General features: G+C 40.9%; 2 protein-coding genes and 1 non-coding gene across 5 annotated transcripts; all 3 read left to right on the top strand.

The window, feature by feature from the left end:
• The first annotated feature begins 549 nt into the window (after nucleotides 1-549).
• RPS20 (ribosomal protein S20) lies at nucleotides 550-3,456 on the top strand. The gene is made up of 4 exons (XM_048939958.1): nucleotides 550-682; nucleotides 2,309-2,408; nucleotides 2,919-2,992; nucleotides 3,230-3,456. The coding sequence occupies exons 1-4, from the start codon at nucleotides 680-682 to the stop codon at nucleotides 3,410-3,412; spliced, it is 360 nt and encodes a 119-aa protein (XP_048795915.1). The 5' UTR covers nucleotides 550-679; the 3' UTR covers nucleotides 3,413-3,456.
• LOC125691476 (small nucleolar RNA U54) lies at nucleotides 2,779-2,845 on the top strand. The gene has a single exon (XR_007376149.1). It is a non-coding gene; the product is annotated as a small nucleolar RNA U54 (small nucleolar RNA).
• Nucleotides 3,457-4,947: 1,491 nt separating the features above from the next.
• On the top strand, nucleotides 4,948-24,750 carry LOC125691034 (kinesin-like protein KIF20A). 3 transcript variants are annotated; one of them, XM_048939913.1, is made up of 19 exons: nucleotides 4,948-5,013; nucleotides 5,312-5,403; nucleotides 5,810-5,884; nucleotides 8,190-8,309; nucleotides 8,813-8,951; nucleotides 9,047-9,231; nucleotides 12,359-12,449; nucleotides 12,902-13,099; nucleotides 13,182-13,293; nucleotides 14,953-15,024; nucleotides 15,594-15,740; nucleotides 16,143-16,308; nucleotides 17,138-17,308; nucleotides 17,784-17,923; nucleotides 19,832-19,997; nucleotides 20,761-20,878; nucleotides 20,958-21,025; nucleotides 22,591-22,710; nucleotides 23,865-24,750. In XM_048939913.1, the coding sequence occupies exons 1-19, from the start codon at nucleotides 4,962-4,964 to the stop codon at nucleotides 24,135-24,137; spliced, it is 2,505 nt and encodes an 834-aa protein (XP_048795870.1). In that variant the 5' UTR covers nucleotides 4,948-4,961; the 3' UTR covers nucleotides 24,138-24,750. The 3 variants fall into 3 exon arrangements, with proteins under 3 accessions (XP_048795870.1, XP_048795873.1, XP_048795871.1); XM_048939916.1 differs by having other exon boundaries at nucleotides 20,761-20,866; XM_048939914.1 differs by having other exon boundaries at nucleotides 12,905-13,099.
• Nucleotides 24,751-26,253: the final 1,503 nt, after the last annotated feature.

The following is a 26,253-nucleotide window of genomic DNA, read 5'->3' on the forward strand; positions in this document are numbered from 1 at the left end:
ACAACTGAGCATCACAATGCGATATTGGCATACAAAAGTTATCTAAATCACATGACTCAGACCACGTGAAGACCCGTGAAATATTTGATCAGGGAAAACAGATACACAGAAGGGCAGGGTGCCAGGTGAAACTAAGTTCGGGTCAAGGTGCCAAGCTTTCTTCAACAACCACAATGATTACAGAAGAGCATGACCAGCTGTGCGGGCAGCAGCAGCAAAACGCTCGCTTTGTTGGCTGCTATCTGCGGCCATAACGAGCGCTCTCGAGAGAAGGCAGCGCAGAACGCGGAGACTCCAATAAACAAAACGAATCCAAGTCCCTAAGCTCAGGAACGAACGGAACCAGCGTTCTTCCTTCACTATGCTCCAGATTCCCGCATCGCAACTCCGGCAGCACTACCAAACAGACTCCAGGACGGGCTATGAATGCTCCCTCACCCACCCCACCGGCCATGGAGCGCGGCAGAACCGCACGCCCACAGCCGCCATTTCCGGGCGCCGGCCCCGAGGTGAAAGGTCCCGCGGCGCCCGGATGGAGGCGGTGCCGCCTGCCTTATATAAGCCGCCGGCCGCCGCAGCGCCTTCCTCTCGCCGCCTCCTCCTGGCTCACCGCTGTTCGCTGGGCCCCGCGTCGCGCCCCGCCCGGGAATAAGTCGGCCAGGAAGGCCCCGCTGCCGCCATGGTGAGGCGGGGGGCGACGGATCGGGGGGAGCGGGTGTGGGGCGGCGCCGCGTGGTTGCCGCCGGGTCCGGCCAGCCGCGTGCCGCCGGCTCGGCCTGGGTCCGGGCCCGAAGCGCGGCGCTGGGGCGGGGCGGTGCCGCGTGTGCCCGCGGAGCGCTGTGGGGCGGCCGTATGCATCCGGCCCCGAGCGGGCCGCCGTGGGATGAGCTTGGGTTCTGCGCCTGTCCTTCGTGTGCGTTCTTAAGCGAGCAGCGTGGTCAGCTAATAGGGCACGTGTCAGCTGCTCGGTCGGAGAAACGCCGTGCTTCTAACGTTTACCTTAAAATGCTTCTTTACTGTGTTTCTTTCCCGTTCTTTTATCGGTTCGGTCTGTCCGCTTTAATACAGTTTTTTTCCCCAAACATTTAATTACGCGAAGCTCTTCAGATCAGTCCTGAAGTGGTGCAGTCAGTCTTTCTGGTCTGTTTGCTCAATGTTCCACCCATTTAGCTGATATCCTTGCTGCTGGATTTATGCGGGGGCTGTTAGGGTGGTAGAATTTCACGGGTGTTTGGATACAAGAACAATCGCAGAATCACGCAGGGCTTAGAAGAGATCTCTGGAGACCATCTGGCCCAGCGCTCTGTAATCACACGGAATCACAGAATGGCCAGGGTTGGAAGGGACCTCAGGGATCATGAATTGCAACTCTCCTGTCACAGGCAGGGCCACCAACCTCCACATTTCATACTAGACCAGGGTGCCCAGGGCCCCATCCAACCCTCGAACACCTCCAGGGACGGGGCATCCACAACCTCTCTGGGCAGCCTGTTCCAGCACCTCACCACTCTCATAGTAAAGAACATAAGTATGGCAAAGCTGTAAAGCAAGTTTCCTGGAGTAGGTCACACAGGAAAGTGTCCAGGTGAGTTCTGAGTATCTCCAGAGAAGGAAGCTCCACAACCTCACTGGGCAGCCTGTTCTGGTGCTTCATTACTCTCACGGTAACAAAGTTCTCCCTCGTGTTTGTATGAAACTTTGTGTTCGAGTTTTTGACCATAGCACATTGTTCTGTTGCTGCATACCGCCATGGAGTCATCTCACCCCCATCAATTTAGTTCCTGCACTTCAGATATTCATAAACAGTGATGAGATCCCCTCTCAGTCTTCCCCGGGATGAACAGCCTGAGGTCTCTGAGCCTTTCCTCATAAGGGAGGTGCTTCAGGCTTCTGATCATCTTTGTAGCCTCCCACTGGACTCTCTGGTAGCTCCCTGCATTTCTTGAACTGAAGAACCCACAGCTTGACAAGAGTATTCCAGATGTGTTCTCACCAGGGCAAGTTAGTAGGAAAGGAGGAGAATCAGGCATGATCAGTGCCTGGACAGGCTGCTTTATACGTAGGCAAATCAGGCAGAGCTGTTCTCAAAGCTTTCTACCCTGCAAAGCAGTTACTTTTCACAGCGCTTCACACACCTCTGATCATCCTTTATTCCCACTGTTTGGACTATGCCATTATACCTGCCTGATCACGTCATGCAAATAATATAGTCCCAAAGCCAAATTGTTCTTTACATTCCACAAGCTTGTTTTCAGTAGTGTTAGTTGGTATTGATAGTCGTGTTTGATATCTAACTTTCACATTTTAGGCATTTAAAGATACTGGCAAGGCACCTGTGGAGCAAGAGGTAGCAATTCATCGCATTAGAATTACTTTGACCAGTCGCAATGTAAAATCACTTGAGAAGGGTGAGTGACACTTTTTTTGTTTTTTAGAGTAGTAGTAAGACAGATCTTCTGTCCCTCTGTTTGTCTGGGGGTTTTAGATGTTACTGTTGGAATGTCTGAGAACTGAAAGCTATTGGTATCTTGATTGATACTCTGTCATGCTTGTTATTAAGCGGTCAGTTAGAAGTTCAGTGTTCGGTAAGGCATTAATAGATCTCATTTAGGAACTGATGTTGGCAGCATTTTAATCACGTATTATGAATGTAGAAGCAGTGCTTGTTGCCTGACATTTGGGTTGCTTGTGGCTCAGATAAGGGTTAAATGGTAATAACCTTCTGTTGTGATTTTTTGCTATCTTACTGTGGGGTAAGTCGTTTGATTTTGATGTAGTTGGCTATGAGGATAAACTCCTAAACCTGAATTGCAGTGATCATTTTATACGCTATTCTGAGCCAACGTGTCTTTTAAAAGTCTTTGTTCAAAACAACAAACGAAAGATCCACAAGCCTTAAAAGCATTCTGTGTTTTCAGTCTGTGCTGACTTGATCAGAGGCGCTAAGGAGAAAAACCTGAAAGTGAAAGGACCTGTGCGCATGCCTACCAAGGTATTTAAACTTAATTGAAACCATGTTGTATTTCTGTAAATAAGCACCTAAAATGTCTTTTTTTTTTTAAATAAAAGTTGAGATATGAAGCAGTGCTACTAAATTGAGGGTTGTGTTAGATAATAGCCTACCTTAGTTCTTTGATGCTTTGATAACTGTTGTGTGACAAATACAGAAGGTAGAAAGGGCTTCTTGTGTACGTCAGCTTGATACCCTGTGTTTATGGTTTTGCTTCAGATTCTGCGAATCACTACCAGGAAGACACCTTGTGGTGAAGGCTCCAAGACCTGGGATCGTTTCCAAATGCGTATCCATAAACGACTCATTGACTTGCACAGCCCTTCGGAGATTGTGAAGCAGATCACTTCCATCAGCATTGAGCCAGGTGTAGAAGTTGAAGTTACTATTGCCGATGCCTAAATCATAGTTATCTACTTCAAATAAAGCTGGCTTACAAATTTTCATTGCTCTCTGTTTCTGTATTTGTGTCATGAGTCTGTGGTATTTCTCTGATTTACCTGAATAAGGACATAACCAAAATACTATCTGGGAAGATCACATTTTCCTGATGTTATTTTTCAGGAAGAACACATGAATTGTAAATGAGAAGGTGGAACTTGGGCATCATAGTTTGGTTAGAGATTGGTGACTGTATGGACATTTTGCACATGAATCCTTTATGGAAAAATCTAACTCGGGGCTATCTGAGTTAATAAGGTTACTATTAGTTCTCATGCATTTAAGTTGATACTGTTCTGGCTTCTCCATGCATTGAGTTAACTTCAGTTAAAAAAGCAGAAACAAGGGCGTATGTTTGTGTGGAGTCTGATATTTCATTGCCTTCACCAAGAAATAAACTGGGGTGAAATCTTGAGCCACCTTTAAAAAGGGATTTAGGAGTCCCTCATCTGCACACTCATCCCAGTGACATTAAATCAAGTTTTAGAAGGACCTATCTTTGGGAAAGTCCATACTAGCAAGAGGAAAACCTTTCCTGTGAGGATGCAAGGAGCACTGAAAGAAGCAGCCCACAGAGGTGGTGGAGACTCCCCTGGGGGTATTCAAGACCTGCCTGGATGCTTTCTGTGTGGGCTGCTGTAGGGAGCTGCTTTAGCAGGGGTTGGACTTGATGACTTATATAGATGTCCCTCCCAGCTGCTATGATTCTGTGATGAGCCACTCTAGATTCATCTTAACAGTCTGGAGAGATGTAGGAGAGATGAGAAACCTTGTTGCATTTGTGGATGGCTACACATCTGCTTCTGCTGAGAAGCTGGTAGGAATAGCTGTGCTCTCAACAAAGTAGCGAAAGAAAAGGTATTTAAAGATAAGCTTCTGGTAAGATGTGAACAATGAGCTTCCTGGCATGTTTTTAGTGTTTTAGAATCAGGTGCATGTTGTTAGAGTGCATTGAGAAGCACAGCAAGGACTGTGATGGCACTGGTCAGAGCAGAGGGGGTGAGCTGGGGCAGACAACAGCAGGGGTGTACGTGAGGCTGGTTGGCCTTTGCATGTCATCAGCTGTTCGCTCTCACCCATCCACCTTCCTGCTCAGCCCAGTGCCTTTCTGACCCAGGGCTCTCCGAGGGAGTTAGAGGGCTGTGACTCTCCTTTGCCTTCCTGATTGCTTTTCTAATGCCTCACAAGCATACCTCGTGGTATTAAACAGTTAAACAGCAGCCACAGTAACTTTGTATAACTTTTGATAGAAATATTTACATAGCCGTACTCTCCCCCAGCCCTGCCTCCGGCAGCCCGCCCTTCTGTCGCTCAGCCCGCAGCTCTCCCCTCGTCCCGATAAAGCCCGCCACATCCCGCCCAACAGCGGCCCCTCCGACGGCGGCAGCGCGGATGCAAGTCTTACGCTGTGCGACAGCTCCCCCTGCCGGCCGGAGGGAGCGACGCCGAGCAGCGTCCGCCCAGCCCCCTTCCCGTCGGCCAATCAGCGCCCGCTTTCCCCCCGCCCAAAATGCTCCCTGCGCCGCCCGTGCGGGGTGTCCGGCAGGTTCCCGCGCGGCGAGGTAGCGGCGGTTGGAGGCTGCTGGGCGCTGCTGGGCAGGGCTCGGTGCGGGCGGGGCGGTACGGAGGTGGGCACGGGCTGTGCCGGTGGGTGAGGGCGATGCCCAGCTGGAGCAGTTAGCGTGCTCCCACTGGGAGGTTTCTAAACGCAGCCCAAGTGCCGCTTGTTTCTTAAGCTTCTGTCGCGCTTACTTTGAGGATCTTATTTTCTTACGAAGCGGCTGCCGTGCTCTTTGTTTTTGTTTCTGTGTGCTTTCACTTGCTCCGTGAGAGAACGGTGTGCTTTTTTTGTCTTGCGAGTGCCTTCGCGCAGAGCAATGGATGATGAGGGAAAAAACCGCGCCTCTGCGGAGCTATCCGACGCGTCGGAGTCGGATTCCTTCCTGGACCTGGTGGGTAAATCCTCACCTAGGAGTCTGCAGTTGTCTGGCGAAGAGGGTCAGCCCGTTGGCTTGGCGTGCTCCCTGCTAAGTGGAAGTGCACAGCTACGGAGCGGCAATTAGAAACTAAAGCTCGAATTCAATACTGAGGGAAGCCAGAAGGTGGAAGCAGTGCAGTTTACACCTCCCGTATCATGCTCTTTTAAAAGCCCCGGTGCTGGCATCATAAAAACCCAAACAAACACAGATTTAGGGCATGAGGATGTTAAGAAGTGAATGACAGCTCTGACCTTCACAAGCAGAGAGGGAGGCATTAAGAACAGCAAACAGTGCATCAGAGATGTATTACGATATCACCTGGGGGGTGTTCTGTTGGAGAAGTGGCTGCTGTAACAACACATCTTTTTTTTGTCAATAGGCCTATCAACCTTTGAAAGTTTTCTTGAGGGTGAGACCCTTTTCTGTAGCAGAACTGGAAAGCCATGAAACTCAGGTTGGTTGTAGAATTAAGAAATAAGCTTTTATTCTCTGCCAGAGAATACCTACTATTGTAAGCTGGGTCTTCTTGTTTTTATGAGTCCTTTAGTTATTTCAAATACTATTAGTGGGTGCTTGTGTGAATGTGACTATCACCGTTTTTTCTAATGTGCACAGTACAGACATGCACACCTGTAGCTCAGTGGAACTCCAGTGGTATGTTATTTCAAAGTAGTTGTCACTTATATCTGCCCATGGCTCATGAAGCAAAGAAATTTAAAGAAAGCTATCAAACATCTCTACGAATAACGCAGGTGTTTGACCCTTGAGCTGCTTGAGAATGCCTGAAATCTCTGGTCCTGCTTGACTTGCTGCTCTTCTCATCAACTTTTAAAACTTATTCTGTCATTCTAAGATGCTGTGGTGTTTTACACATCCACGTGCACATGCAACCACACAGGAATATTGCTCTTTCTCCAGCCCTTTATTGTTAACACTGATGCAAATAACTTGTTAAGCTGTTCCTGGAGGATGAGGTCTCTGCAGTCCTATCTGTCAGTCCTGATTTTTGCAAGGCCCTGTGAGTTTCAGTTAGACCTCTTGTTCCTGGCCTCTCTAAGAAGGATTTAATATTCATTCTTCTTTGCTTCTTGAGATATTTTATTTTATTTTATTGTTGTGTGTTGTAGTGTTGAATCTGCTGGAGTTGAAAGTTTTCAGTAGGAAAAGCAGTTCTTTTTTGGCTAGTATGCATTGCCATGTTTTTTTTCCAGTCTGGCATCATTCAGCAATCTGAGCTGGCTATAGCGTTACACTGATTTACAAAATCTAACTATCTTACATGTTGTCTCTTATTCTTCTTTGGAATGGGAAAATTCAGAATACTTGACCATAAATGAAATTACTTGTGTGCTCTTACATGCAGTGAGGAAAGAAAGTAAATGCTGAAAAAAAAATCTTAAAAGCTGTGAGGCTGGCTGGGGGAAATAATGAGAGTGGCATGGTACCAGCTGGATTTCAGTTCTGCAGATCCAACTACTTTAGAGCTTCTACTCACAAGCTTCTATGACACTGGAGGCAGCTGATGGATGTGCTGCTGGTGTGGAATTCCTCCTACACCAGCAGTGTAGTTTGTGAAGGGATTTAGTATGCCTGGCCTGCATTCCTGATCCTGGCAATGTGAAGAGGGTGTTAGAGAGTATAGGAGGTCAGAGCCTCGTGCAGTAAGTAACTGGTCTGAATTCAGTACCAAGCCACTTAGCATGGCTAAGCCAGTTGACAAACTGAATTGTTGACTGAGGCTCTTAGGAAAAGCAAGCAGTGTGGCCTAGGTGTGTGCTACATGTGTATTATTTGTGTGGCCAACCTCTGAACACAGATTCCAGGTTTAGCTACAACTGATAATCCTTATTGCTGATACTTCAAAACACTGGCAAGCTATATTGATGGTTGGGTGTAAAATCAATTTTCCTATGATATTGCATTTTATATTTATCTAGTTAAGTGGGTGCTGGCTAATTGTATCTTACCTTTACTCAGTTGAGAAAATGCAATCAAATCAGATCTGAAACTAATTCAGGTTCCTTCACTACTAATAACATTGTCTATCAGTCAAATTATGTGTTGCAAATTTACTTAATTTGTGCTATTTGTAGCTTTTTCGCACTAAAAATGATTTAAGAGGGGGAAAATGGTACATTTCTGTATATCTTTGTTTCCATAGCTGTACAAAGTGCTGCAAGTTCCAATTATGAGATACCAGGGTTTGAAAAAGATGAGTTGCGGGTGGTGGTGGAAAAGGCGTGGTGGAGATGAGAGGGAGAGGAAAAGAAGATGAGAGGAGGAGGAGGAGAGAGAAGATGTAGGGAGAAGAGAGAAAGGAAAGGAGAAGGGAGAGAATGAGAAAGGGGAAGAAGAAAAGAATGTGGAGGGGGAAGAGGGAGAAAAAAAGAAGGAAGAGTGGGAGAAGAAAGGAGAAAAGGGGCAAGAGAAGAGAGAAGTAGAAGGAGGGAGTTGGAGAAAGGTAGAAGGGAAGAAAGGGGGGAGTGAGAAGAAAGAGTCAGGGAAGTAGAAAGAAACTGCTAGAAGGAATCCAAGTAAAAACCTAAACCTCTGAGAAGACTCCAGGCAATTACCTTAATTTTACTTATGTTTTGGCTTTTATGTGAAGCAAATATCTGCTTGTATGTAGTTGTTACATACCTCAAGAGACTATCATCTGTTAACTTTGCAAGTTTTCATAGATCTTTTTTTCTCTCCAGATAGGCTTCTACATGAACAATTTTGTGGGATGTTTTGATTCATCTTTTCTTGTTTTCAAGGGTTGTGTAACTATTGAAGATCCCCAGACAGTAATTCTTCATGCACCCAAAGAATCTCCTGTAATGAAAAACTGTGAAAGAGGAATTGGTCACTCTGTACATAAATTCACCTTTTCTCAGGTAAGCAGGCTTTTTCTTAATTTTAGTTATATAGTTGTATTTTTCAATTGAAGACTTTCTATGATACTGTATAATTTGATTTTTCTTTGAATTACACATGATACTTTTTCCTTAGAAAAGCAAATGGCTTACATTTAGGCCATTGTAACTGCTGATTTGCAGCAGTCAATTGCATTTGGTACAGAGCAGGAAGGAGTTGTTCACTGCTAGCAGAGCTGTTGAAAATGTCCACTGGACAGTATGCTTAATGAGTAGTATTCTGAGCAGATAATTTTAGAAGAAAACATTAAAAAATAACTAAGTGCAGGTTTGAGTACCTCTTAGGATTAAGAAAGCATCCTGTAACATCCTAACAGAAAATGCTGAATTTTTTAGGCAAGGCAGAAAACTAATCTGTTATCTTCTAGTTGCTGACATTGTACTGTGATATGTTGAACTTCTTTGTGTTTATTGCTTCTTTTTTTTTTTTTTTTTTTTTTTTTTTTCCCATTCCCTTCTCCAAGGTCTTTGGGCCAGAAACTACTCAAAGCGAATTTTTTGAAGGCTCAACAAAAGAGATTGTGAGAGCATATGTTAATGGAGTAAATGGGCTGGTATTTACTTATGGCGTTACAAATGCAGGCAAGACATACACTATCCAAGGTATTCCTTACATATCAAAAAGCAACTGTAACAACCAAGTCAGGACTCCATGAGAAGCTTGTACAAATACCTAAGTTTTCTTTACTTATTTTAAGGAACTTCAAAGGACTTGGGTATTTTACCTCGCTCACTTGACATGATTTTTAACTACATAAGAGGCAGACAGTATCTGAAGATGAATTTTAAACCATATTTGAGTAATGATGTTAAGAAATTAGAAGAGGCGCAAGTTAAACAAGAAGAAGTCATAAAAGCCACTCTTCTGGCATCACTGAAAGAGGTCAGTGACTATATAATTCCTAATTACTGAATGGAGTTTAAAAAAATTCATAATAGAAGAGTCTTGTAAATGATTTACTGTTGGGTCTTTAGATTTATCTTAATTTACAGCATGGATTCTTTGTCAGCTCTGGAGCAGTAAGGCAACTGGCTGTGTTCAGGACTGAGGGTAAACTGGAAGAACTTTCCACAGAGGGCAGCAGCACATAATTCAACACAAAAACTGTTGCAGAGCCTGGATTTCCATAGAGGAGCGGTTGTGACACTGGTGGCGCTGGCCCTTGGAAAGTCTCTGAGATATCTGAGGCCAGGCCAGGCTGGATGTGGCTTTGGGCAGCCTGGTCTACTGGTTGGTGACCCCACATGTAGCGGGAAGGATTGAAACTAGATGGTTACTGTGGCCCTTTTCAACCCAAGCCATTCTCAGATTCTATGATCTGACCTGTCTAAAACCTTGTTGCAAAGTAGATCTTCTTGGTCACACCTGCAGACTACAAGTACCAGCGCCAAGCCTGTAGGCAGGACAGAGAAGTCTCTACTATGGCAGCTGTAGTGAGTGTATTCTATTATTTGCAGAATAAGAAACATCTGTCACCTGAAAAATGGGCACCTTGGTGTATTTGGTTGTTCTGTACTCCTTATTCCAATCACCAGTTTTCACAGGATGTCTGTGTTATTTTTTTCTAATGTCCAGTTGCTTACTTCTGGTAAATCAGAAGTATAATTCCATGTATTTAATGCCAGAATTCAGTCATTTCAGCTGATTATGATTCAAAGCAAGTCTGAATGAATTCTGAGAAGTATAGAAGTAACAGTTGCCTGGGTTTTCTTTTTTCAGTGGTCGTTAATACCAACATCCTTGTAACTCCAGTTATGTCTGAAAGAATATCCTTCTGTGACTCACATTCATATGTAAAATTCCACTCTAAAGTCTACTGTTTAGATTAAATCCTGCAAAGTGAACTTGAGGCAGTCTAGTTAACTTTTGAGATAAGACCTCAGATGAAAAACCTAAAAGATGCTGGAGAATACGTATTTATTTCAGGAGTCTTAAGTTCACTCATATTCTATGAGTATGTTTATGCATTTTTGGAGGGGGTGAGAAAAATTGACAATATCAGGAGGATAGTGGGTAAATATTCTGAACATCTTTATGGAATCTCCAAGCTTGCAAGAAGGAACAAGCAGGAACTCGAGGTCTAGAACAGGAGGTCAAATACTGTGTTTGAAAGAGAACTTGATACTTCACAAACATTCCTTTCTGTTAAATCACCTTCTGACTTTGCTAATAGTTTAGTTACAGTAAATGATCTAGATGCTGATGCACTACAGTGAAAAGCAAGCAAGACTCCACCATCAAGAAAGAAAGGTAAAAATGCATCTAGACAATAATGCATGACAAGAACTCGTGTATGTGTTGTGATACGTCTGCGCTGATAGCTCAGCTGTCCCCCTGCTGAAGGCATGCTGCTTGGTAGCTTGTGAATAGCATAGCTGTTTGAATGCTCACTCAAGCTTGTAATCTGAGGGCAGATATGGTTTGGTGAGCTTGGTTTTGGTTTACATGGATTTCGGTAGGCTTTTTTCCCAGGCTCAGTTTACATGTCATGCAGAAAGAATCTGCTGTTGCTTTCATTCTCTGTTGAAACTGCTCTGAATTACTGTAATACACTTGTATTTAATGTTCTCCTCTTTATGTTCGTTACACAATATTGGTGCAAAAACACGCTTGGCATACTTCTGACCCTCTTTGCTTCCCTTCCCTTTACTTGTTTTTCTTTTCCACTGGATTAAATATTGCTTTTTATGGGATTAAAAGCTGCTTTACTTGCACTTCCATTCCCACCTGTCCTCTTACTCACTACTAAGTATTAACTTCTGTCATAAGCAAGCACTATCAGTCCATGTTCCTGCTTGTTTTCAGATAGTCTTCACCTTCTTTTCTGTAGTCTTATGATCTGAAGAATAATATATAATACAGTGTGTAATTCACTTAATTTTGTTGAAATCTCTTTATGAAAACTTATTCAACATCATATCCATAAATATTGCTTTTTTATATTCTGTTTTTGACATGCATGTATCACACAGCTAAATCCCATATCCTGCTATAGAATTTTACTTTGTGCTTGATAAACTGTAAACCGATTAGCCTCCCTTCTTGTAATTACTCAAGAAGCAACACAAGCACACTGACAATGCAGAATTAACTAAAATAAGTGGGAATAAAGTAGCATTAAATATTTATGTTTAAAGTGCAAGATCCTACTTGTCTGCAGGTATTCTATGTTAAATATACCAAGTGAGTTACATAGGCATCAGTAGGCATTCCATATTAAACTTACCCCTGGATTCTAATAGCTAGAACACTGCATTGCTTTTGTGCATCCGTTCCCCTCTACTACAGTAAGGTGAACCTCTATCAAGACTGGATTTTGGGAAGTCAATGTGAGTGGTCTACTGGTGTTTAAGATATGGGGGAAAGGATGGGGGGCAGGAAGGAAGCTAATACCTAAAGATACAGGAATTTCTAAGTAGTAGGGACTGCTACTTTGTTTCGCCTGTTGTCCTAGAGGTAATTTGATGCCTATGTCTTGATAAACCTCAGAAGGTTTTTAAATAACTTTGTTGATGAGAAGAAATTCAGCAAGGGTGTATACTCAAGCTACATTGATATCTATACAGGATCTTTTTTTTTTTTTTTTTTTTAATGGCCTTTTAACGTAGTTAAAGGCTGTTGTTTATCAGATCTTTGAGTCCTTTATGAAGATCTCTTGTGTGAGGTCTTTTGGTAAGTTTGGCTCAAACGCCCACAGACATAATACATGTCTGGCTTATTTATGTTTTTAAGTGACCTCTGCCCCATATCCTGCCCTCTGCCCCTTGAAGAGACTTGCTTCTCCAATATGGTTTGTTGACTGAAATATTGGTCAGACTTAAACAGCAGTTCATAAAGACATTCTGGGTTGTCAGCCCAGTATTTTTAGAACATTTCATTTACAGCTTGAGTAAAGTTAGTTTAACAGTTTAATTCAATATTTAAAACCTAAATACTAGAATTACTGTCATGTTTCGCTTCTGCTAATCTCATTATCTGTTTGGATGTAACCATCTCTTATTTTCTCAAGGAGACTGAAAGCATCTCAAATACAGTTGCAAATATGTGTCACGTGGAGCCAACTTCTTCCAAATGTATTTCAAGAAATCTGCCTTCACTAGGTAAAGTGGCAAATTGATTCAGAAAAAAATAGTTAGAAATTCTGTAACGTAGAGTGAGTAATTGTAGGTAGATTTTAAAATCTTAGTATTAGTTATATCTTTACCAAATTTAAGTAGCTGAACTTGGGAGGAGGAGTGACAGTGCAGCTTTGCGCCCTTTGTGGGAAGAGGGAGATCTCAGACTACACAGCAAATGAACAAAATGCTGGAAGTTTGCAGTAGAGGGAGGACAGCTTAAATCCTGTGCACGTTCTGGGTACAGGTGGCTGCTGTGAACGTTCTTAAAGTACAGTCAGTTATCCTGTACTGCATATCTCATAGTAAAACACATATGTGAAAGCCACCTTATTTTAAAAGTGTTGATGTCTTACCTTGGCGTGAGAGACCATTAAAATTAGAGGTTTATCAGTGTTGTTGTTTGACCACTGAACCTAGTTTTCCTTTTTGGTTAGCAGAGAGGAATTATGTTCCAATTGACGCCTATCAGACCAATATACACCAAAGAACACAAGCATCTGTGTGGGTTTCTTTTTGTGAGATTTATAACGAGTATGTGTATGACCTCCTAAGTGTATTATCTACATTAAAAAATCAGAAGCGGAGAGTCTTAAGAATTTGTGAAGATCAAGGAGGAAACTCTTATATTAAAGGTAACAATACTATTTTGTGACCTGGGGCAGTTTCGTGGGGTGTCTTTGACCAAAAGTATATGTGAAAGGTCTCTCTTTGCAGACTTGAAGTGGATTAACATTCAGAGCACTGAAGAAGGCTGCAAAATACTAAAAATAGGAAACAAGAACCGAAGCTTTGCTTGTACTAGAATGAATGAGCAATCAAGCAGGAGGTTTGTTCCTCTAATTATAAGCATGCTCTGTCTTTTAAGGAGAGGAGGAGTGGGAGGGAGGTGAAAATTTCAGAGTGCCTATTAAATGAGCCAGTATTCAGTAATATCTTAAGACTTTCCTTGATTGCTCTGGTTCTGTTATGATACTCTGAAAGACAGCTTGGATGAATGTGGAAAGGCTCTAGAACTGTAACAGTAGCAGGAGTTGGGTTGCTTTTCAGTGCCTTTGGACAGCTAACATGATCAAATCACATCTGTTGTGAGTGCCAACAGTACTGTGCTCTTTGGCAAGTGTTAACCCCTCTGAGTGGGTATGGCTGTGTGAGGACTTCAAAGGAAAAAGCTGGGTAATTCTTCATACTGGCAGTGTAATTCCTGGAAAGCTGGAGCCTGGCAGTAGGGAATGTAAGAAGGAATGAGTCTTGCAGTGCCTTTTGGTGCCTTCTAGACTATCTAGGTTCTGTTACGTTGCATTTTTGTAGCTGAGTTTACTCGATCTCTTAAGAATTAAGACACCAGCTCTTAGCCCCTCTGGGAGAGGGGCCAGGGAGAATCTGGTTTAACTGAGTAGGAGGGAATATATGGAAAAAGTTGTATACTTGCTACAGAAACTATCTTCCTACTTGTTTTTAAAGCTCTCTTAATTGTTCTTTAACTGTAGAAGGGCACGCTGCATATTTAGTTACTAGAGTCATAGCGCTACTGAGCCTGCTTCTTCTCTGAGGAGAAAATCGTACTGTTTTGTATTAAAGACAACTTCCTTCAAATTTCAAGTGGTACTTCCATGTGACTTTCAGCCAAGATTAAAGTAGTGCAGCAGAGAAACGTGTGCTTGTGTGGCAGAGTTTTTGTTCCTAGAATATTATTATTTTTGCTCCAGGGAATACCCCGACTTCCGCTTAGCTTGTTCCCAAACTGTGCTGTGTGTTCTTCAGGTTTGTGTTGTTTTTTAAGAAACTTCTCTTGAATTGTGGATTGGTGATGAGGTGTAAAGCACTGCTTTAAATCTATCCTGGAGAAGTTTGTCTTCTACAGTATGTGTTTCCTGATTTACTGGATAAAATGGGGGACAGGGCTTATAGGGTTGTGGAACTTTCTTTTAGTTTTGCATAAGAGGTCTATTATTCTGTCTTTGTAGCTTGATGTCTAAAACAGAATAACAACAGCTTTTCAATTATTAGAAATCCAGCCTTTCTGAAAAACAGGGAATAATTTTGAAACTTGATGAATAACTGTGCATGTTAAGAACTAGGCAGAATTACAGGACTTTTGAACGTTAACTTATTCCTCAACCTATTCATTTCTAAGAAGTTAATGCTTCAAATTTAATGAGTTCATATACTCTCTTTGTAGACGAAGTGGCTATGTGAGCATTCATTTTCTGATCAGTGAACTTCAGGGAATTAGCTGCTTCTTTCTCCAAGACAGCTTGTAGGTTTGATGTGATGTTATTCCCTTTCCTTTTATTGAAAGAAATGACAAGCCACAAAATACAACTCATATTGCTGCTTTTTGCTGTTGGATGAATGCATTGCAAAAGTAACTGATATAAATTAGGGGGGTTGTTTTTGGCACAGAATTTTCTGTAGCATACAAATATTACTGAAGTGTCTGCCTAATTCTTGTAATTCTAGTTTATTAAAATGTTGTCTTTTCCAGTCACAGTATATTTTCAATCCGGCTACTGATTCTAACTGATGAACATCAACCACATGTTCTTAGAGTTTCTGAGTAAGTAAATTCTTCAGCTGACTACTAGAATGCAAGTGTTTTTGAAAAGTTGATATGGTGTAAGCATGCCAAATTGCTGTATGTCCTTGGTTTTTTGGTGGTTTTTTTTTTTTTCCTCATTTAAAAAACAAATCATCTGAGAGCTGAGAAGGAAATCCAAACTGCCCCGGTTTTATAAAGCTGGCTGGAAATCTGATAGGTACAGGAGTAGAAATAGTAGAAATATTTCTCTGTATCTTACTCTAAAGTTTAGCTGAAGGAACCTTTATTGGAAGAATGCCTACACAGCTTTAAATGAAGCCTATAAGCAGATTTCTTTGAATGTGCTGAATAGAGCAGCGATCTCATTCAAGAATCTTTATATTCACTGGGAAGATAGTTCAGTGCTGTTGTGTTTAATACTCTGCATAGTGCCTTCCAGATGAGATACATAAGTACAACTCACTCTGTAATCTAGGTAGGCTGAAATGAGTCACGCTTTTACACTTGAGATGTCTGAAGGAAAAAGAGACACACTTGTGTTTTCATGCTATTTAGAAACATGTTTGTTTATGTGTTCTTCCATTCAGGTTGACTTTCTGTGACCTAGCTGGGTCAGAGAGGTGTAATAAGACACAAGCCTTTGGAGACAGACTAAAAGAAGCAGGAAATATAAATAATTCTCTTCATATCCTTGGAAAATGCATTGCAGCACTGAAACAGAATCAAAATCCAAAGTAAGTAACAAGTTGTAAGCAACATGCTGAGTGTTAGGTTGAAAACCTAAGTATCTCTTTATGCTTCTATGAAGGATTCATGTGATAAGTGGAAAATGTGAATTTCCAGAATCTTGTAAGCCTTTATTTCAGATATCACTGGAGTACCTCAAGTTACCTAAGTAACAGTGATGCTGACACTCTACATCTCTTACTTTTAAATAATTTAGCTTGTTGGAGAGCTTATTAGCTCTAGGAAAGATCTTGCTCTTTGAGGTGAAATAGTTTAGCCTCAAATCCAAGCATCATACTTCAGCTGCTTCCTTAAAGAGAAACAGAATTAAACCAAGCTACAGTATTGCACAGGCCTTTTCACATATTTTATTTTGTTTCATGATTTCATTATTCTTTTTTTTCCATGAGGATGAAGCCAAGCTATATTCCATTCAGAGAGAGCAAATTGACTCGCCTGTTTCAGCCATTCTTTTGTGGAAAAGGCAAAGCTTGCATGATTGTAAATATCAATCAACATGCTAATACATATGATGAAACACTGCATGTAATGAAATTTTCTGCTATAGCCAAACAGGTAAGAGCACACCTGATTTCCCTGCTCTAGAATCATAGAATATCCTCAGTTAGAAGGGATCCATAAGGACCATTGAGTCCAACTCCCGGTTCCACACAGGAGCACCCAGAAATCAAACTGAGAGCATTGTCCAAACGCTCCTGGAACTCTGGCAGCTTGGTGCCACAACCACTACCCTGGGCAGCCTGCTTCAATGCCCCGCTGTCTTCTGGTAAAGAAGCTTTTCTAACACCAAGCTTGACCCTTCCCTGATTTTCATGCTGTTTCTTAAGGTCCTGTTGCTGTCACCAGCAAACAGAGCTCCCTGTGAGGAGCTGCAGGCCACTCCTCATGGATGTCTCAGATTTTTTTGAATAACTTTTAGCTGCAACTTTCATGACAAAATAAGAGCGTGTTCTGAGGCTCAAGGTTTTCTAATGTGCTGTGACATACATACTTATGGTTGCTTATCAAGGATGAGTTGCTGGGTGGAATGTTTCAGGAAGCTGTAAATGTTTTGCAGTGTTTGCCTTCAGCTTTTTATCAGCTTTTCAGGAAAATATGCTGAAGCTTTGTGTTATTTTAGTGGGTTAGGAAAACACCTTTCTATGCATTCCCACTATGTTTTCTAGTAGATCTTTCCCATTTCCACTTTGCTACAGTACTGAAGTTTTACTTTTTGTATTGATGTTTTTGTCTGCTAAAAGCCATGAGCAATTTTGTTAATGTTTTTGTAATCATTAAATACTGTAATTACAACCATGTATTTCTGCTGCTACTTCCTGCTATTCTGACATCTGCAGTATTGATGGCATTGATAAATCAATGTGTCCAACTCTGGGCTTTCCAGGTTATCCAGGCTGTCCTACCAAAAAATTTAGGTGACTTTCCACCAAAGTTAGTTGGAGGTGATGGCAAACCTATTGTCCGTTTTGATGTGAACACATCTGTGGATGACTTTCCTGACAGTAATGAAACCTCTGCAGAAGAGGAAGTGGACATCACCATTCTGAGTCATGAGGTAGACAGACATCTACTGAAAATTGTACCCAAGGCCACTGGTATTAGTTCTGATATTAGGAATGTGCTGTAAGAGGTGTACTGGAAACTGTATCAAATGGAAACTGTAAACTTATGTGTTTTTTAAGACACAGCATTATTTAGCTGTTCATGCTCTTCTGAGAATGGCAACAAGATGAGATGTGGCATTTTAGGAACAAAGCTATGCAATCTAATGGCAGTAAACTACCAGTTGATATTTGAATGCCAAAATATACCCACAGTAATCTTATTTTGATAGCATAAACAGTTAAGATAGAAGGAGATTGGCTTAGCAGTAGAAGAAATTCAAATTTGATAATGTTTCATCCTTGGTACAAGCCTCCCTGGAAAGATATATGTAGAAAGGCCCTATGTGAATGTCTTGTCTGTGTTAATGCCTGCATATTGAAATGCACATCTAGCTTATTTTCTCAACTGAATTTTGTTAAATTTAGGATCTGTTGAAAACTGCAGAGAACCTGAAAGAGAAGCTAGTTGCAGAAAGGCAAAGTAAACTCCTTCTGGAGGTGAACATACGTAGAGAGATGGCAGAAGCAATGTTCCGACAGCTGCTGGAAACAGAGGAAGCCTGGAGGCAAGTCATATTACAGTCCTATTTAAAACTGAAACAATGCCCCATTTATAAATACAGACACTTATGTATACGTGTGTGTGTGTGTGTGTGTAAGATATGCATGTTTGTGCTGTTTTGAGAAGTTAGGGCTGGCTGGTTTCAAACCTTCAGTTGAAAAGGGAAGAAGTTAAACTGTTTTACAGATCAGCCTCTTCCTATGTACAATGAAAAGGTAATGTTGCTTTCTGTTGAACTTCGTTTAATTTGTAATTACAAAGGTTGTCCTGTCTTGTTATCCATACTTAATAGATGCAGAAGACTGTTATTTGAACTCAAGGCACGTGATCCCTCTCAAACAGGCACTTGGTCATTGTATGCTAATATATATGCATGTGCTTCAGGTGGTTTGAATTGCAATTCTTTGAACTTTCCTTCTGGTTTCTTGCTGCTGGATGCATTATGAAGTTTTCTTGTTTTAGTATCCTAATAATGCAGGCAGCCACAGTAATTTGTTACTTAGTTGGGGAATTTTTCAAATGTATCCAGATTGCTCAAGCTGAATTCACTTCCTCTTCGCTCTTCTCTTCTTGAAATCAGTTTCCTGCTGCTTGAGTTACTAACAAACACTTACTCAAAGTTAAGTTGCCAACTGCATGCTCTATGGTTTAACACCTGTGCCGTCTTTAAAATTATTGGGGTCCTTTGGCCAAACACACAAAACTATTAGTGATGCCTTTTATCTGTTAAACTGACGTTCTGTCTCTGCTGGGCCAGTTTTTTAAATAGTGGCAAGACTAATGTGTGCCTTCTGTAACTTGAAATAACAAAGCACAGTGAATTTGTCATTTATCTTTAATGAAAGAGCAAACCATGACAGACCTCTGCCCCTCCTGCCCAGCTTCCCTGGAAAAATGCTTCAAATATCAGGCCTAGTTGGGTGTAATGATATCTACCATTACATGCTGCTGGATTTTTTAATTACAATTTCTGTTTCTCAGATCTTCCAAGTCACCATCTAAATCTTCTAGTTTAAAATATTATGTGGACATCTGACTTTCTAGCAGACATTGAAGCAGCAGAGACTTCCAGGAGTAACATAGCTACAAGCACTTGTGCATCTCTATCAGCAGACCTTAACAGTTTGATTTCAGATTGAGGTTATTTTAGTCTTATAAGGGATAACATCTCTTGAGCATTTGTTTCTGACTGATTGTAGTTTAGAGGAGGAAAATAGGAGTATGGAGAAAGGGAGCTGTTGTCTGTGTATGTGAGAAAAAGTGCTTGTGACTTTTGTGTGGACAAGTTAGTTGACAAAGGTGTCTCGTGATGGTGCAGCACTGCATTCCTCTGCAGCAGCAATTTCCATCTGAGTGCCTGCTTCCCACTGAAACGGGATATTAATACTTAGTATTAAGTTACCAGTTTTTCAGCTGTGAAATACAAAGTTTAGTGTCACTGGAGATTCATGCACCTGGTTCAAGTGCTTAGGTACAACAGTGTACAACCATTTAAGAACCACGGATGCTTTTACTTTTGATCTGCTGCTATTATGGCCTTCAGCTTCGAACAAGAGCGATGTAGTTTGTGCTGAGATCTGTGGCTGTGTTTAATAGGCATGCTTCTGTTGACACGTTGAAGAGAATAACCACAGAATAACCACATCAGGTCCGAGTTCTGGGATTAAATGCACATTCTCCTATAGCATGCTTTTTGGTATGCTGAAGCATTATACCTTGATGCAAATCTGGTAGGATCTTTGAGTATTAAAATGATAAAAGGCAGAAAAATACTACGTACGTAATAAAAAATATTACTCTTACGTTCACTATCTATAATTAGATAAATAACTGGTTCTGCAGTTTGGTCATGTGTTGTCAAGTTGTAGTAGCTGGAATGCTTGTATATTTAATAAGACTGTTTCCTTCTCAGCAACCGCTTGGAAGATATGAAAGACAGTTACGAAGAAAAACTGGAGAGCAAATTTGAAATGTACAAAGAAGCCATTAAAAAGCATGCGTACTTGTGTGCAATGGAACAAATTGAAGACCATTATGTTCCCATAGAAGAATTTATAGCTGAACAAGAGAAAGTTGAGGTATTACTTGACGACTGCTAAAAACTGTGTGCTGAGCTAATATTCTAACTTTCCAGAATTGCTCAGGAATTGTACATTAACACTGAGCTTTCAGAGTAGCTGTAGTGGTTCAGCCTTGCTAATTCTTACTGTAGGGTCAGAGATTTTGTCTAACACTAGCTATAGTGTATATCTAAAATTTGCCGTCTTTGAGGGCAAAGATTCAATTAAATCCAAGTTGTATTTATCTCTGTAATGCAATGATTACAACACCTTGAGGGCTATTGTACACAATAGTCTGGCTATGTGAATATTCTTGGAATTGGAGGATGTGGAGTAAAAAGCTGGTCTGAAAGGGCTGGTGGGCAACTTAATACAGGATAGCTATTTTACTTATAATGGTCTCTGGTCCAAAGTTCTAGAAGGAGCTTACATGATAAGAAACGATGAGAAACAAATTTTATGCAGGAGAGCACTTAACCTGAATATATTCACACCTAGGACTTCCCAGTAGCTGGTGTCAGTAAGTTGCTATTCCTTTGCACAGCATAAAGAATGTGCAGATCCTCAGAACTGGGCGAGTAGCCTGTGTAAATAACTTCCTCCTGTGATCAGTGCAACATTCCTTAACAGCAATTTCTCAGCCACAGTCATCACAACTTCCACCCAAAATGATTTGTAAACTACATATGCATATGTAGTATATAATTAGAGGACAGGGTGTACTGCGTGGGGTTGAGTGGAAATTTAGATAAATTCTGCCATGTCCTCTTATTTTTTTCAGGATAGAGAGAGTAAAATATTGCAGTTGGAAAGGCAACTTCATGAACAGTCAGGAAGGCTGTTGACTCTGGGAAGTCCACGTTCAGATATATTGACTACTGAAAATGGTATGGAACCAGGTGGGAATCTAACCTGGCTATTTGTAATTCAAATTACTTTTTGTTTTCTGTATGAAAATCAAACTGCTTTTGTCTGTAGATCTTACAGACAAGACGATGAAGAGAGCCAACGAAGGACTGCAGAAACAATGCATGGAGAAAGATGAGGTAGTTCTTGCTTACTGTTTAGCAAATCTGGGATTAGCAGTCCTAAACTCTGGCATGGTTTCAGTACTTGAAGAACTGCACTGTAAGGGGGGAAAAAAGCATGAAAATTCCTGCAAGTGGGTGTCAAGTTTACAAAAGAACCCATTATTTGATTGTGGATGATTCATGCCAAAGACTGGCCGTGTTCTGACTTTAGTTTGTTAGAGGTATCTACTACTATGCTGAGTCACATGGCAATCATAATGTAAGGTTGGAGGAGGGGAAGATGGGAACTTATGTTGGAACGCATGGTAAAAATTGCCACGGCCTCAGTGCTCTCATTTTGGAAATGCTGCCTTCTCATACATATGGGAGCAGCTGAAGAATCTGGTGGCAGTTTAGACCTACAGCCAAAATACTGCCTTAAACCAGTATGGAATTCCACCATCCATTTAAGTTTAGGTAATGAGTGAGGTCTCTCTTTAAACAAACAAGATCCTTCCCAGTTCTGAATAGCATATAGACAGTGAAGTCGTGGGCTTCATTCTGTGTTATGGAAAACAATATTGCTTTTAGAAAGATATTTCTAGTCTACAAATCACACGACCTTTTTGCAAGGCTTTAGCTAGTTTCCCATATTTAAAGAAGATGGAGGGGAGGGAAATGAGGGTTGCTCCTTTCACTAATAACAAATAAGAGTAGGATTTGGAGAAACAGTTCCAGCTGGTTCTAATATACCATGTAAATGGAAAGTGAACTTCAATCCATTCCTATAGAAAAAGTATAGTCCAAAAATAACTTTTCCTTACCAAATTTAATGTCTCGTTTTATGGCCCCGGCATTTATTTTCCACTCCTGGTCTTGATAGCTCTACAACATTTTCCATTTCCTATGTCAGTTTCAAATTTTGATGCCAGAAAGCAAATCTGGTTTCAATGCTTGATAAGAGCATTCAGTATTGATTCTTTTCAGTTGCCATGCTGCCTGGCAATAACTGGAATTGAGCATAGATTAAAGCAGCTGCTTTGATTAGTGCCCTTCCACTGCTTTGCCTCACAGTATCTGTGCACGTGTGAGTGATTGACTACTTTTCTTCTCTCCCACTCACCTTGGTCTGTGTTTAACAGATTTTATTTAGCAATCTAGAAGTTTTTCATACAACTGTGTTGATGTAAATCCATATAATATTTCTGGTTTGAAGGTTTTTTTCCCCTCTGAAAACAATCTGTCAATATTAAAATCTATCTTCGCATCAGAAAATGAGGTTTTCTGTTGTAACTGCACTCCAGAATATGAGAGAATTCTTCTAACTACCCTTATGGAAAAGAAGCAGATTGTTCTAGAAGTCTATACTGATGTTTTTTGGTTGCCAGGTCTGTGCAATCCATTGGCTTTAGCACAATGGCCCTTGAATACTCTGGCATGTGTCTTGCTAGAAATTATGGGTTTGGACATTAGGATTTAGAAGAAGCAGTCTTCATCTTGGTTGCTTTGGCTTTCAGTGTATGTACCAGTTCTAGTCATGAACTAAGCTCATATGAAATATGGTGTCTTGAAACTTGAGTGTGTATGGGTTCTATTTTCAGCTTATAAAATCTTTGAAGCTTAAAATACAGAAATTAAATGAAACACTGTTGGAAGCTAATGAAGGCTACAGAAAAATGGCAGAAGAGAACAGCAGGCTGAAGCATACGATCATGCTTAAGGTTTGTCAGTCTTCTCAGAACAACTTTAATATGACTTGTTTCTGTAGTTATATTGGTTGTTTCTACATGTTTGCACGTGTAAAAACAATGTTCAGTCTTAGCAATTGTTTTTGAGCTTACAGCCCTCAGACTTCACACTTTGGCTTTGTGTCTGAACTCCTTTCCTGTCCTTTGTTATAAGACTCCTTTATTATTAAGTGATCGACTTAGTCAGTTTCCCTATTGACTGTGTTGACAATTCTTGCTGACCTAAAGATGTCCTAACCTGTTGTCAAGCACATAAAATACAACTTGGAACTCTTGCAGAATTCTCTCAAATCATGATGTGTTTTGCTGAAGACAGGCGAGCTGTTGGTACACTAGTGTTAATGCAACAAAACCCTGTGGGTTTTGGCTTGAAACCTGTCCTACCCCTCTTGCAGAGGTGGCTGAGCTGGCTGGTAGCTTTGGGCAGGTAAACTTCAAAAGCTTCATGAAGGTGATGGCACTTGACCTGGCAACTAATGGCTGCCAAAGTAAAACATGAAAAGTTGACTTCTTGATGCTTTGCATGTATGCCTCATTTGTAAACTGCAAATGGAACCATGTAAAAGGTTGCCGTGTTGTTTTTCTCTGTGGATATTAACTTGCATTTAAGTCCCGAGTCTGAGTTTGAAAATTAATTATATTCAACTTCATTTTTCTTAATTGGTTTGAAGACTTAGGAAGTTGTGGTCTTGTTAACCATGAAGTCTAGAGAATGTCTTTAAGACTGTGTTCTATTCACTCAAAGAAAGTTATTCAGTTCTGGTTAGCAGACTTTGTGATATGAATTTTGATTTGACCAGTTTTGTTTCAATAGTAAGCTTGCAGCTGGATACTGGAAAGACTTCTTTATTTGGTTCCTAGAACAAGTGAAATTGTTCACATGGTGTGGCTGAGCATTTTAGATTCAGTTTATTCAGGCAGATCCTAAGTAGATCTGTTGGCCCAATAGTTTGCCATTCTCTTAATTATGTAAAAGTAATCCAGAAGAAATGGCTGCTGAATAGTCATTTGATATAGTAATCATAGGGTTGTTTACCAAAAACAATAAAACTGTCTGAAATAGGAAGTCACTTGTATGAAAAAGACTTCAGAGAGTTCCCACAGCTAATGCAGCCTTATGCTCACAGGATCAAGAAATGAACAGTCTCCAGAACTGGGCTAAACGTGCTCTTGAGCTTGAAGAAACAGTGTCTTCCCTGCAAAAAGAACTTGATGGACGCAAAAAGCATTTCTCTATTGAGGACTCAAAACAGCAGAAACCCAGGAGAGGTTTGTTGGCTAACCTGAAATCCACAGTAGCAGGTACTGCTGGCACACCTCTTGGCAGAGGCTGGGGGAAGCATGAAGAAGCTTCAACCTCAAGAAAACACGTGTTATTTGCTCATAAAGCAAAGGAATGATATTTGGTTAACAAAACTAGCAATTACTGAACTGCTTTATACTGCTTTATCAATCGCATACTGTTGGTAGGTGCTTTTTTCTACTCTTAGATGCCCTCTTCATTATTATGTTAAATGTTTGTCAGTTAAGTTGTATTAGGTTTAGGGTTAGGTAAGTACGGACCTGAATTTCTGCTTTTATGGTTGATATGGGGATGTTATTTGAGATGGATCAATATTAGAAATCAGTGTATTTTATACATCTTAAATTCTTAAGTAACTGCTATCAAGGTCTCTTGTACTTTTATGCGATTCACACAAAGTGGAATATTCTTCATCTGTTGCTTGTACCTTTATAAATGAAGTATTTTTCTTTTGTTATTGATTCCTAGAAATGAGATAGCTTGTAACAAGTGGCTAAAATAGCTTGCTTCTTCAAAAGTACTGTAACTTTGACCTGAGAACTACCCTCTTGGGACTAAACTGACCAAATAAGACCTCATAAAAGAAACAAAATGAGGTCTTATCTCCTCGCTATTTTTTCAGCTAACTTGCTTTAATATCATTTAAATTTCCACTAAGTGTATATATTAAACTTTGAAAAATGTATTATGAATAAAACTTTCAATTATTATATTAAGCTTTGTTCATTTTATAAAGGTTATATTCAGTAAAGCCAACTGTCATAAACTGAGGTTGAACTGTCATAGTGATTGACATAAGATGGTCTTGAGTTTAAAGAAACATAACTCTGGTTTTAACTTATCCGTATCTACCAACTCAATGTAACAGCAAGACTGGAGCATGGTAAATCTGAAAATAGTTTTCTTGCAGCCATTTCAGTCTGTGAAAGTGAAGTTTTTTTTAATTACTGGGAAAGTACTGTGCCTGTAGGAGTTGAAGAACTGCTATAAAACAAAGCTGAACTTTTATATAATTTGGAATGATCAGTTTGTGCTGTTTCTCGTGATGGAAGGGAACTCAGTTTGGAGTGAGAACCTTCATGCTGAAGTCACTAGGTGGTGCAGCTTTCCTGCATGACACTGCAACAGCCCTTCACTGATGTGACACTCCTACAGGTTCTTTGGGGCAGGCTGTTCAAATACAGTGATGAACAATTGCTCTGCTGTGTCTTCAGTCTGTCTGAAGAGGTGGGACTTGAACCAGTGCCGGTATTGTGTGTTGACCAGTTTGTGGTGAATATAGTGGTGAAGAATAGAGTGGTGAAGAGGGATTTGGCCTCTTCTCCCAGGCAACGAGCAGGACCCGGGGAAATAGCCGCAAGTTGTACCAGAGGAGGTTTAGGTTAGACATAAGGAAGAACCATTTCTCTCAGAGAGTGGTCAGGCACTGGAATGGCTGCCCAGGGAGGTGGTGGAGTCGCCATCCCTGGCAGTGTTCAAGAGGTGTCTGGATGATGTGCTGCGTGATATGGGTTAGTGCTTGTGGTAGCAATGGTGATGAGGAGACGGTTGGACTAGAGGATCTTATAGGTCATTTCAAACCTTGTGATTCTATGATTCTATGATAGGTTATCTGGCACAAGTAGTTCTAAAAGCCTACACTCCCTGCCTGGTAGAATTTCTAAAATATTCTTTGACACGAGCTATTCCAGCTACTGAAAAATATTTTGGTGCTGCGCCACAATACACTGAGTGCTGATCCCTTGAATGAGAAGGTTGAGTACAAATTGCTCTAGGACAACAATAGTCAAACGCTAGGCTAAAGCTATAGCATTTCAAATGACCTCCTGCTGTGCACTTGTCAGGACACACTTGTCTTGGTCTGAGACTTTATGTGAGCAGGCTTGCATAATATTAGCAATGATCTTTTATTCCCTGAGCAAGTGCTGTTTCCATGCATGCTCTGACTTTCCAGAATACTTTTGTTGACCTTAGGAAATGGTTTGAAAAAACAAGGTTGTGGTGTCTATCTTTTTTTCCCTTCCCTTAAATTAAAGCAAAACCTGTAGTGAAGTTCTTACCGATTTTTGTCTGTAATCCTTTCCACAGTGTTAAAGGATGTTACATTAAAGGGCATGGAGGTGCTGTTTTAAAGGACAGCTGAAGACTAAATCTCTTCCTCCCCTCCAAAAAGAAACAGAGATGTGGAAATGGCTGGCTGCTTTGGTGGCTTC

Source organism: Lagopus muta, chromosome 3, assembly GCF_023343835.1.
Source record: "Lagopus muta isolate bLagMut1 chromosome 3, bLagMut1 primary, whole genome shotgun sequence".
Taxonomy (NCBI): Eukaryota; Metazoa; Chordata; class Aves; order Galliformes; family Phasianidae; genus Lagopus; species Lagopus muta.